The sequence below is a fragment of the Neophocaena asiaeorientalis genome, unplaced genomic scaffold, assembly GCF_003031525.2.
Source record: "Neophocaena asiaeorientalis asiaeorientalis breed wild unplaced genomic scaffold, Neophocaena_asiaeorientalis_V1.1 scaffold656, whole genome shotgun sequence".
NCBI lineage: Eukaryota > Metazoa > Chordata > Mammalia > Artiodactyla > Phocoenidae > Neophocaena > Neophocaena asiaeorientalis.
This window is the reverse complement of record NW_020172180.1, coordinates 671652-685683: the sequence shown is the minus strand read 5'-3', so window position 1 is coordinate 685683 and position 14032 is coordinate 671652. Positions and strand designations below refer to the sequence as shown.

Genomic DNA, 14032 nt, shown 5'->3' with positions numbered 1-14032 from the left:
CCCTAAAACATGGTTTTTTTTTTTTTTTTTTTTTTTTGCGGTACACGGGCCTCTCACTGTTGTGGCCTCCCCCGTTGAGGAGCACAGGCTCCGGACGCTTAGGCTCAGCGGCCATGGCTCACGGGCCCAGCCGCTCCGCGGCATGTGGGATCTTCCCAGACCGGGGCACGAACCTGCGTCCCCTGCATCGGCAGGCGGACTCTCAGCCACTGCACCACCAGGGAAGCCCGAAACATGGCATTTTTTAATGGATTTGACTGAAAAGGTATAACTCTCTGGCTGCTTGGTTTCCATGATATCTTTACTTAATTCTGAGCTCAGCTGATCACATCTAGATTATAGAAATAATCTTTTGTGGTTGCTTTATCCTATTATTCTTCTGAATAATTAGATTCCAGAATATTTCCTCATGATGAATGCATATAATTTTGCATGCCAGATAAATATATATTGTTGTTGTTACTTATTAGCTATATGGGATCACAGGAGATTTTTTAAAAGGGAGGGGCTGGCAATTTTGCTAAGTTGATATGAAATAGAAATTTTACATAAAGGGTATTTGTGTTTTCAAAGTTGTTTGTAATTTTCAAGTGGCTTTCTTTACCCAAGAGACTCTTTACTTGACTACCTTTGTCATAGGTCAGATCCCCGGGTTCCAATGGTATGTATCTCTAGTCACATGTGCATGAACTATCTCTACAGTTTAAATTATATGTATCTCACAATGGCAATCAAATGTTCTATATCAGTTCTCTTTCAGTGGAAAGTGGATAACACCATTCTAGTTGGACACATTTCAAAGTTCTCTATGGCACCTCATTCTCGTTTCTAACATGGAGTCACCTTTTACGTAGCTCCATCATGCCTCCTCCCAGGCTCTCAGAATATCTGCAGCTGACTTCCACCTAGTTAACAACAGCATCTTTTATAAGATACTAAGAAACTCACCGACACTGAGCTCCATCTTGACACCCAATTACCCAACTCTGTTCTTATTCTTTCTTTTCTGCATCTTTTCATCTTCTTAAGACTATACAATTTCAATGGAAGGATCTCTTTTTAAAACATATTTATAAGTACTAACAAACATATACTCTTAAGTGTAAAATAATATTACAATAAAAAACAATAATAATAATAAGTACTTGCCACATATGGGCCACAAATCAAGAACCTAATGGTGAAGTTTATTATTTAATTGATCTGTAAATAGAGATATGGTAAGAGTATACAAAAGATTAATCCTATTTTAAAGTGTGTCTTTCGCATTCAGATCACTCAGCTAAGCATTTGCATAAAAGACTTATTTGGATCTATATACTATGCCTTCAATGATGTTTGAAGAGGTCATCAATCAAATCTTGGCAAATGAAAATATATACATATTATAGACACAATCAAAATAGGTTCTTTCTTTTTTTCTTTCTATTGTAGGTATGTTTTTAAGGAAATAGTGAAAGCTTGATACATACTTGGGGTGGAGGTCGGGGAGGGGGGGCAGTGTGATGTGGGAACAAGATTATGTTCTCGGCACAAAACTGGACAGACTCTGCCTTGACTCCTTCCTCTTTTCACTATTCACCCCGGAGAGTCTCAAAAGTGTAATCTGGGAACTTGTGGAGACCTCTGAGATCATTTCAGATCTGCAAGGTTGAAACTATCTTCATAAGAATACTGACACATTTTTGCCTTTTTCTCTCTCATTCTTTCATGAGTGTATAGTGCTTTCTAGAAGCTACATGATGAACAATATCGCATTAGACCGAATGTAGAATCAGGTATGAGAATCAAGCTGTCTTTCATTAAGCCAGATTTTGAAGAGATTTACAACACTATTTTTTTCTCTTCTTACTAAGTTTTTTGAAGGGGAGATTTTGGAAGATAAAGCTACACTTCATAAAAAAATGTTATTTAACACATAATAGTTTATTTTAATAGAATTAATAAATACTTTAAAAATTATTTCTTAAATAATTTTATTTACTATGTCTCCGCTTAAATTCTAACATAATAAATGTCAATACGTATAACCCAAATAAGCAAAAGGTATTGGAGGTCCTCAATAATTTTTAAGAGTGTAAATGGGTTCTGAGACCAAATACTTTCAGAACTTCTGATTTATACTTTACCCTGTGATCTCATTCAAACTCATATGTTATAAGATAAATTGTGTAATTAATTAAGGTGAATTTAAACTAGACTAGGTTGGACCCCTAATCCAACATGACTAGTGTCCTAATAAAAAGAACACCATGTGAAGAGACAGACGTGCACACAGGGAGAATGCCATGTGACCATCGAAGTTATGCTGCCACAAGCCAAGGAACTAACAGAAGCTAGGAGAGAGGCCTGGAATGGGTCCTTCCCTAGTGTCTTCAGAAAGAGCAGGACATTGCCTACACCTTGATTTCAGGCATCTGTCCTCCAGAACTGTGAGACAATAAATTCCTGTTGTCCTAAGCCATCCAGTTTGTGGTACTTTGTTACAGAAGCCCTAGCAAACTAATATACCCTAACTTTAATCATCAAAAATCAATGATCCCCAAGTCTGTCTGTCTAGTCTAAACCTCTTTCCTGAGTTTCATAGACACACACACACACACACACACACACACACACACACACACAATGGCTTCTTAGACATTTCCCATCTTTACAAGGTTTCTGAAAATGAAACAGCTTCAAAATGTCACTAATCATTGTAACCCTCCTGATAAAGTCTGCTCTATTCTTGAACTGTTTTTTCTCTATGAAGAGTACCACCTTCTTTAATGCTTCCTTCAATTAATTCCCACATCTAAAATCATCAGGGTCAGTCAGTTCTACCTTTTAACAACCCTCTGGTGATGGTTAATTTTATGTGTCAGCTTGGCTGGGCCATGGTGTCCAGATATTTGTTTAAACATTACTCCGGATATTTTTCTGAGGGTGTTTTTGGATGAGATAAGCATTTAAATCAGTGGATTTTCGGGCTTCCCTGGTGGCGCAGTGGTTGAGAGTCCGCCTGCCGATGCAGGGGACACGGGTTCTAAAAAAAAAAAAATCAGTGGATTTTGAGTAAAGCAGATTGCCCTCTGTAATGTAGGTGGGCCTCATCTAATCAGCTGAAGGCCTGAATAGATCAAAAAACTGATCTCCCCTGAGCAAGAGGGAATTCTACCAGCAGACTGCCCTTGGACTTGAACGGCAACACTGGTTCTTCCCTGGGTCTCCAGGCTGCCATCCTACCCTGCAGATTTTGGACTTGCCAGCTTCCATAATCACGTAAGCCAATTCCTTAAGATAGACCTGTCTCTGCATATCCACAACCTAGCGAATCTAATACACCTCTTACTGGTGACTTCTGTAACCTCACTACCACTGCATTAGTTCAGGCCACCATCATCTCTTGTCAGGACAATGATAACCTCTTAACCTCTGTTGTCTCAGGCTGTTCCCTTTCCAGTCCATTCTCTATGCTTCTGTCAAAATGATCTTTCTAAGAAAAAAGCATATCACTTTCCCATTTAGAAACATTCATAGGTTTCCCACAGCTCTCAGGGTAAGACCCTTAGCATAGCCAAGTGAATGCACAGTCTGTCCTGTACCTCTTCCAGCCTCTTCTCTCAGTACTCCTTCATGCACGTAAGGGAACTAACATTCAGCACAGTTCTACTGACTCCATCACCTATTAAGCGAGAACTTCCTACAAATACTGTGCTCTAGTACTTTTCCTAATTGAGTGAGACATGTCCCACCCAATCCAAGGAGACAGAAAATAATCAAGTTCGGGGAAAGACCTCTGCTTTAACATGGATTTTATGGCGTGGGCATGAATCAGCAAAGAAACACTGGAGTGAAAAACACCTCAATCTCCACACCTTCAGTATTACAGGTGGGTACCTTGAAGTGTGTGTGTATGTGAGTGTATGTGTGAGTGTGTGTGTGTTTGTATTTGCAAGGCCCAAATGTTGCACTGAGATTCTGCCTCACTTATAAAATTGGGGATGTCGGCACATCTGTGTAGTGGCTTACAAGTACTGTCGTGCTCCATTTTCCCCCGAGTAAATCATAGCCATTTATTAAAAAAAAAAAAATATATATATATATATTCTTTTTCATATTCTTTTCCATTATGGTTTTTAATAGGCTACTGAATATAGCTCCCTGTGCTATACAGTAGGACCTTGTTGTATCCCTTCTATATACTTTTCTCATCTTTTAAAACTATATTTATTTCGTGGGTAAAAAAGATAAACTGCAGTCAATTCCTGAAAAATTTTATGTATTTTAGAGATATGAAGAAGAATGGTATAGATATTATTTCAGAAGATTCGCCATTAAGAGACATTACTACAGAGTAACTGACTATGATTAACAATATGTAATAATAATTAATAATTAACTTTGGCCACAGACTGCCTAGGCTCAGATCTTGGTTCTACCTCTTACTATCTTTGTTAACTTGGGCAACTCACTTAACTTCTCTGTGTCTGTTTCCTCAACTAAAAATGAGATAGTAGCACCCTCCTACTAGGGTTTTATGAGGATTAAATATGTTCAAATGCATAAAATTCCTAGAACAGTTCCTAGTACATAGTAAGTGCTATATGTTAGCTGTTGCTGTTGTTGTTATTGTTATTATTATTTGACAATGGCATTTATAAGTGCAAAGATTCTATTGCCAGACTACTTAGATTTTAATCTTGCTGCTAATACTTCCATTTGTGTGACCTTGGCAAGTTCCCTAATTTCTATGAGCTTCAGCTTCCTCATCTGTAAAGTGAGATAATAATAATACCTACCTCACAGAGATGTTATGAAGATTAACTTACTTAAAATATGGCACACAGTCAACATTATACAGTGCTTGCAATTTTTAATATCATTATACTTAGAAATAGGTGGTCCATATTAATCATATTATCTTGCATCTTGTTAAGATTTTGTTTTGTTTTTCAATTCTCTAACCCTCAGTGGCAAAGGCTATGCTTTTGCATTCTTAAGTTGCAGCTACCTGGTGCTGATCACTTTCTTTCCTTACCCTCTCTTCTTTAAAAAGAAAACCAAATCAAACCAAACCCAAAAAATCCACCTTTACTATACAGTCATTCTTGCTAACCAAGAAAACAACTTACTTTATATTGTGTGGATATATCAGTATTTTGTTTGTAGGCTCACAGCTGGACAAGGTGCTTCTCCCTATTTTTTTTGCAACTTATAACAGTGCTGTCAATATCCATCATGACTTGAAATGTTCAAGCCCCCAAGAGAGGGTGTTAATTATTACTGTACTGTCAACAGACATGTGTCAACAAAATAAAATTAGAGCCATAAGGCTCATCTCCTCAGACCAGTGTTTCTCTTTTCATCTCACTCTCTTCTTCTCTTACCACTGCCTCATCCAGAACATAATATGATTTGGTAAAATAAATGAAGAAAAAAAGAGTGTTGCAACAACATATTACCTTGCATTGGTTATCTAAAAGCCTGTGTTCAGTGCAGGATGAAAAGAAATACAGATAATAACATGAAAGACATTTGACACAAGTAACTAATAATATTGTGAATTTCCTACCAAAACCATTATTCATTTTATAATTCAAAATTATCAATAATTAAGTGCAATTATTTTGCACTTCATACCTCTTTCTTAAAAAACGGAAGCACTTCATACCTTTGTTTATATCAATGAGTTGTTTCTTTTTCTTCTGGCGTTCTAACTTTTCTTGTTCAGCTTTCTCTTTTGCAAGCTTTGCCCTCCTAGTCTTCTCTTCCATTTCTTTTCTCTTGTTGTTTTCTTTCACTGCTTCCTGTACAAATAAACAAAGTTAAACAAAAATTATTCCATTACGTATATATTGGAGGAGTTGTGCAACATTAAAATTCTATACACACAAGTGTGGGTGCTCAGAGATGGAAAAGTATTACAGCAGCTTTGAGGTACATTCATATACTTTATTTATTTATTTATTTATTTATTTTCTGCGGTACGTGGGCCTCTCACTATTGTGGCCTCTCCCATCGTGGAGCACAGGTTCCAGACGCGCAGGCCCCGCGGCCACGGCTCATGGGCCCAGCCGCTCCGCGGCACGCGGGATCCTCCTGGACCAGAACACGAACCCACGTCCCCTGCATCAGCAGGCGGACTCCCAACCACTGCGCCACCAGGGAAGCCCCCATATACTTTTGAGAGAAGGAAATAATCGTTAAGATAATTCTTCTTGAAAAAAAAATATATGTAACTCAGGCTTTAACTGCTATTACCTGGGGTGCTAGAAAATTCGAAACATGAATGTTCACAGATTTTTTAACAATAAATATATGGTCTCTGTGGTTGAAATATGAAATAGTTTTGATACATAAGAAAAAGTTTAATAGGAAAATATGGCTTAGCAGGTATTGTACCACTCTATTTTACATTTTCCCCTTATCTGAAAAATGTTGTTTTTAAACTACGTGATAAGATTTTTGTAAGAAAAATGAGATACATTTATAAAATACTTAGAACACCTTGTCTATGACAATGATAGTGGTGGTTGGGTGTGGCGGAGGTGGTCACCATTCCATCTATATTATTACAGGAAAGAAACATCTGCACGTTTAATAGCTTTTTACATGCCAAGATCTTTAAGAGTGCTGAAGCATATTTCAAGCTATTGTCTATTTTATTTTGGATAGATTATCTGTGGAACTCAAGGTAATCAGTACATTCCAGTAGACCGTATGGGAGAACGCTGGAGTAAATTGTTCTGCTGGACTAATAGTATTTTAGAGAATAGTCATTTTAGAGAAATCACTAATGCAGAGACACACCGACTGCAAGTTCCTTCCATTAAGTTGTTCTGGGTTTTTTTCCTCTTATGATTCATCAGACATACTTCACAGCATGTACCAACTATCTCACAAAAGCTATTTTGTTCCAGAAATCCTAAAGAAAAGGATTCAATAACAAGAATGCATCTACAAGCCTTGGCCTGGAGGTATCTATGTTGAAATATTTTTTCTTCGTATTAAAAGGTAACAGTAGTTTTTAAAAGCCTTGAAAACACTTTCAAAAAAATTCTCTTGACTTGCAAGAATTATTGGTACCTCCCCCTTCTCCTGCCCCTGTAACACTAGTACATCTAACATTAGGCTAAGAGCACAAAATAATCTGGCTCCTGCAGACAAACTCAAAGACTACCACTTAAAATAAATTTGAATAATAGAGTCGTAATTTTAGAACAGGGTTTCTCAGCTTCAGCACTACTGTCATTTGGAGCAAGACAATTCTTTGTTGTGGGAGCACCCTGTGTCTTGTAAGATATTTAGCAGCACTCCTGACCTCTACTGACTAGATGCCAGTAGCACCCCTCCCCGGTTCTGACAACCAAAATTGTCTCCAGAGATTGCCAAATGTTACCCAGGTTGAGAACTGCTAACATAGGGGGTTTCATAGAGATTAATTTATTCACCCCAAATTGCAAATCGTCTGCTCTGCTGAATCCAGCTTCTTTTTGCAGATGTGGAAACTGGGTTCTGAATGAGTTTAAATACTTGCCTAAGGTCACACATTTATGTAATTGCAAAGTTGGGAAAATAACTCATGTCTCTCTTCTCAGGGTTTAGTGTTTGTTTTGTTCTTCACGGAAGAAAGACAATGTGGATGACACCAAAAGCACAAACAACCAAAGAGAAAAAATAGATAAATAAGACTTCATAAAAACCAAAAACTTTTATCCATCAAAGGACACTGCCAAGGGAATTCCCTGGGGGTCCAGTGGTTAGGACACGGCACTCTTACTGCCAGAGCCCAGGTTCGATCCCTGGTTGGGGAACTAAGGTCCGGCAAGCTGTGTGGGGTGGCCAAAAGGGAGGAAAAAATAAAAACAAAAAAGAACACTGTCAAGAGGGTGAAGAGATAACCCACAGAATGGAAGAAAATATCAGCAAATCATATATCTGATAAGAATATATAAAAACTCTTACTACTCAACAATAAAATGACAAATAACCCAACTAAAAATGGGCAAACAATTTAAATAGATATTTCTGCAAAGAAGATAAGGAACCAATAAGTATTTGAAAAGATGTTCAACATCATTAATCACTAGGGAACTGCAAATCAAAACCACAGTTCACTTCATGTTCACTAGGATGGCTATAATAAAAAACAACAAAACAGATCATAATAAATGAAGAATTGGAGAAATTGGAATGCTTTGTATTGCTGGTGTGAATGTAGAATAATGAATCATCCTGGAAAGCTGTCTGAGTTCCTCAAAATGCTAAACATAGAGTTATAATATGACACAACAATTCCACTCCTAGGTATATATCCAAGACAAAAGAAAGCACGTGTTCACACAAAAACTTGTACAAGAATGTTCATTAGCAGCATCATTTCTAATAGCCAATAAGTGGAAACAACCCAAATGTCCACCAACTGATAAATGGATAAACAAAATGTGGTACATATATATCCATATGATGGAATGTTATTCAAGCATAAAAAGAATAAAGTACTGATACATGCCACAACATGGATGAACCTTAAAATATTACGCTCAGTGAAAGAAGACACAAAAGGCCACATATGGTTATGATTCCATTTATATATAATGTCCAGAATAGGTAAATCCATGGAGACAAAGTAGATTAGTGGTTGCCAGGGGAAGGAGGAGGGGGGAATGCGGAGTGACTGCTAATGAGAATGGGGTTTCTTTCTGGGCATGATGAAAATGTTCTGGAATTATGTAGTGGTGATGGTTGCAGAACCTTGTGAACATACTAAAAACCACTGAATTGTGTACTGCACAACGGTGAATTTTATGATATGTAAATTATATCTCAATAAAAAATAATACAATTTTAAAAAGTAGATGTTTGAAAAAGGCAAGATTGAAATAAAATCGTAACTTAGAATAAAAAGACAATGTGCAAAGGCAATACATTCAGGCTCTGATATTAACAAGTTGCATGATCTTTGGTAACATGAGAGAAGGTGAGTAGCAGAGGAGAGAAGGGAGGTTAATGCTTGTGTACATTTTATTATCAGTCAAATCTCTGATCTGGTAAACAATCAACCAACATCTGGGTGTGAGGCAGGAGGTAGATGGGCCACCCCCTGCAACCCAGGGAAAGCAATTGGAGATTCATTCTCTGTGGACCAATACTCCAAGATGAGAATAGCAGGACAATTGAGAGAGGAGGCTGGGCCCTGCCCAGCTAGAAGATAGGAGACCACATTTTTCTCATTCTCGAAGTCAAGGAAACCTTCCCAACTAGAAAGCTCCTTGGAGGTCAAAAAGGGAGGGGGCGCCACCCCACAGTAAGTGGTGCCAACTACCCACAGGCCTCTTTGGTAGAATCCATCTTGGCTGAGAGACGCGTGCGCACACAGGGAAGGATCCTGAGCCAAACAGGGACTCTGAACCAGGCAAATCAAAAGAACTGGCCATAGGAAACCCGACCTCAATCTCTGGCTGGGAACCGAAAGCCTGCTTCGAGCCGCTGCAGGCCGAGGCCACCTGAGATCAGGTGGACTCTTCCATTATCAATCTAATGGGCTATTTAACTGCTGAGTGCTGTCATTTATTATGAAGATGGAAAAAACTGGCAACTTGCGTTTGTATTTCTTCCTTGCTCTGATAATAACAGCTAATGCTTAATGGAAATTTATTATGTGCCAGGTGTTTTAAGTAAATAACTTCAAATATTTATAGAAAACCTAGTATTTGTTCTCATTTTACAGATGCTGAAACAGGTTGAGGTAGGTTAAGTGAGATGCCCAAGGCTACACAGCTACTTAAGTACCAGAAGCACATATGTTCACTCACATTACCATGATGCCTTCCAAGTAGAGTTGTCAGATAAAAAACAGGACACTCAGTTAAACTTGAATTTAGATAAACCGTGAATCATTTTTTTTAGTGTAAGTATATCCTATTCAATACTTGGCATATACTTATACTAAAAAATTTCATGCGATATGTGGGACACATCGATACTAAAAATTATTCATTATCCATACAATACTTGGGATATATTTATGTTAAAAAAAATCATGTAATATTTGGGACACATTGCTAACAAAAGATTTTTTCATGGTTTATCTAAATTCATATTTAACTGGGCATTCAGTATTTTTATGTGATAAATTTGGGAATCCTATTCCCAAGACTGTTGATTTTTTATAAGCATCCTTTTATAGACTAAGATTATGTAATGAAGACAGTAGAATAATTATAAAAACACAAGAAAGCCCAAATCTAAACTATATTTTGAGAACAGAAATGTTGATATAGATCACTGATAGGCATTATGTGATTCATGGACCTGAATCATACTATTTCTGTAGCATTCTTCACATTTCATTCCTTTTTCTTTCTTAAAAATAGAGTAAAACTAAAAAAATAGTTTATATAAAAATCTGAACTAATGCAGTTCGGGGTAGAAGAAAATCAGTCAACAATATCACTAAATCGCTAGTAGAGAAATTTGGCATATGTGAATAGGTTAAATTTCTATATGAAAGGTAGACTTGCAACTGGCACTACTAAAACACCATGAATGTAAATCTATAAACAATGAAACAGACCAAGTAAAAGGTTCCTCAGTTCACATCTTAAATGTTTTAGGAGTAAATTTAACTACAAGACAATCACACAATTTGAAATGGCATGTGCAATCCCAAAGAGACCAAAACAGAAGAAGAAAATAATTTCTGTGGTTTGGCATTAATAGAAATGAATGAACGCATCTACAAAGGCATATATTTTTCAAGCAACACAGACTGTGGAGTAAGATTCAGTTCTGATATCACCAATTCTGTCTTCATGAAGAGGCCTCATGAAGGCCTAAAAAGAACATCCTATTCCTCTTGGTGGTTTCACTCTTTGACTCTGGCTTTAGGAAATTAGGGGTGGGAAACACGTGCCTGTTTACTTCTCTCTCCTTAAGAAATAAATTTAAAAAGAGAAAGGGAAATCTTAATTATGGTTTCATATCAACAACCTTTAGTTTTACTAGAGAGCAAGATAGGAAATTTCAAGACTTTGTTTAACTCTCCCAAAAATGTGAAAGCCGATGGGGAGAGAACCCTTTTGAGGGATGGGATGTATTCTTTTCACCCTAATTCCTATAAAACAAAACCCAAATGATTAAAAGAATAAAAGCAACAGGAGCAAATTTGAGCTCAGAATTTTTTTAAAAAAACCTTTAAATAATTGACTGTGGTTAACAACACTGTATATTTGTTAAGCCTCACTAAACATTTTAAAATGCTAACTCCTCTACTTCAACATGATTCTCAAGTAAGCGTCAATCATTATTTCTTAGGGTTGGGAATGCCAGCTGATTAGATTCTGTCAATGTACAGAACTGTGTTCTGCTAAAAGGAGGCTGCTAATTGAGAAAGTTTTTTGGTAGTAACCTCATACAAGATAAGAAACGTTTACAGAAAAAAAGTCTTAGTTTTACTGGCATATCTATTTTTCAAGAGTCAGGAAAAAGCACAGAAGGAGCAAAACGTAACAAAAATTGTCTCTAGGATTTACTGCAAAATGTATTCACTAACCTCATTTTAAGTCTCTCACTGATTGTAAGACTCTATTGCCTTACTGAAAAGTATGAATAAATTACAAATCTTATTTCCCTTGTTGTGCATAATTAACAAATGAGACCTATGGACTAAAAATGTCATATGCAAAAAAAAAAAAAAAAGCTCATGTAAATGCTAAGACCTCTCATATATTCCAATTAAGCTTTACGAAATGGATGAAACTGGTTTCGAAAATTCCAAGAGGCTCAGATGCCAGCTTCTTTCATGTCGGGTCTACACAAACCCAGCATCTTCTAACCTTGTGATATTTAAAAACAAAAACCACCTCCCACCAAAACCCTTTCCTTACTCCCATTGCCTTCAATGGCTTTTTATCCCAGTGCTGACTTCAGAAGCACTTTGTGAACACTGTGATCTCACTGGAAGCCAAAGTATATCTGAGGGATGGAGAAGTGGAGCAATTAGGAAGAAAAATGGATCTTGGAGTCACCTTAACCTGGTTTCATATCTAAACTCCCATCACTTATCCTAAAAGCTGGGTGACATTGAACAAGTTAGTTACTTCATTTCTCTGAGCTTTAGTTTCCACATCTGTAGAATGGAGACACTACTACTGAAATCGCTGGGTTGTTAAATAGATTAAGGGAAATAATGTTTATATAAAACACTGAAGACGATGCCTGGTACAGAGAAATGCTCAATACATGATGGCAGTGATTATTATGTGTAAAAGAAACATCTGAAAGTTTAAACAGTAAGCACATGTTACCTCACGTGTTTTCAATAGTTTATTCTGCACAACCCCCTCCCTCTTTTTTGGAAGACATGAGGATGTGACCCAGGACTAGAAATGTAGCATCTTGACACCATCTACCCTCATAAGCATACTGAACATAATTTATAACTGTACCATATTATTGGCACCTAAGGTAATTTTTAAAATCCATATATATCACCATCACTTGGCATTCATGAAAAAAAAAACTTAGAAACGTATTCTTTTCTCTTTTGAGTTTTGGATCATCCTGGGTACCTGTGTGAATACACTTGTCAAGATTGTGATTCATTTCAGTATCGGAAGCTGTGCTAGAAGAGAGTGACATAACCTTAAAAGAATGTATTGGAAATGTCCTGGTGAACAAATTGGCAACATTGGTGCCAGAGGCACACTGTGATCATGCCCCTGAGTGTTTCTTCATACATCAGGGATATTAGAAGGATTCGCAGATGATACTGAGTCAAATCATTTGGCAACAATATAAAGAAACCTGGTACGTATTATATTGAAAATCTTTTTATACACTAAATGTGAGTCACCGAGAAATATATTCTTTAATGAAAACTCAATGAAATAGGTGAAATTCTCTCCACACCTTTTATCTTGAACTGTCCTAGGACCTGATCCTCTTTTAGCTTTAATTCAAACAGTGCTTTTGGAGCTTTTTTTCTCTTTTACCTTCTTTCTGTTTTATGCTAACCTCTTTAGAATTTGAAATTGTTTCTTTTAATCACCTCTTTTAAAGTAACATAGAACACTTAAAATTTAAATCAAAGAAGTGCTGACTTGGATACTGTACATTTCTATCTTTCTTAGATAGGTATGATGATTCTAAGGCTCCATTTTTTAAGCATCTTGTTGATAAGATTTCTAAAGTTTCCTGACCCAGAAATTTTATTCCCAGAGTAAAAATAATGGGAAAGAAGGCCTATTTGTTTTGTTCCTCTCAAATCAGGACCCCTAATCCAAACACTCTGAGTAGACCAGCATACCCTTGTGAACACAGGATGGCCTTTAGGAGCTGAGAGATCCGGTTTAAATCCTAGCTGCCTAGCGACCATCATGCTTTATCACTTTGGGTCACTTACTTAACTGTGTTAAGCCTGCTCTGCTGATCTACGAAATAACTGTACTTCACAGTGTTGGTTTGTGATTTAATGTGATATTGCATCGAAAGCAATTAAGCACAGTGCCTGGCACATAGAAGAAGTATGCAGTAAATGGGCTGGTTATTATTATTACATAATTCCACAGTTGGGCAGTACCAATTCAGGATCTGTACTCCATTTCCTCTAGCCCAGGAGCAGGCTCACATATGCTCATGTGCACTGGGGAGAAGGAAGACTCCTTTTTGATATGGAAATCTTGCAATATCAGTTAAAACTATGAAGAAATGAAACACACAATCTCTCTCACACCCCAAACCTTTGAACAGATGACAGAAGTTGCCTTCTTGAGCCATGAGAAAAAAGATATAGATAAAATGAACGCTAATTTTTTGGGGAAAATTCTGGGGTTTATATACTGTATTTGACAAATCTAAGAAACAAAAACATCATAGAACATTTTGCTATGTAGACTAATAATGAAATACACGCATCGTCTTACTTAAGGTTCAACACACCTTATGAGATTGTGGCAAAAACAGAGGGATGAGGTTTCCTGGGGAAGGCAGTGGATTTTTTTTTTTTTTTTTTTTTTTTTTTTTTGTTTTTTGTTTTTTTTTTAAA

General features: G+C 36.9%; 1 protein-coding gene and 1 non-coding gene across 4 annotated transcripts in view; one reads left to right on the top strand and one right to left on the bottom strand.

Moving 5' to 3' along the window:
- DIAPH2 (diaphanous related formin 2) overlaps positions 1-14032 on the bottom strand; it is an 863347-nt gene that overhangs the window by 180732 nt on the left and 668583 nt on the right. For all 3 annotated transcript variants that reach the window (XM_024761235.1, XM_024761244.1, XM_024761229.1), the window contains one exon: positions 5657-5792. In XM_024761235.1, coding sequence (XP_024617003.1) covers positions 5657-5792 — 136 coding nt within the window. The remainder of the gene's footprint in view (positions 1-5656; positions 5793-14032) is intronic.
- TRNAK-CUU (transfer RNA lysine (anticodon CUU)) lies at positions 7728-7799 on the top strand. The gene has a single exon. It is a non-coding gene; the product is annotated as a tRNA-Lys (tRNA).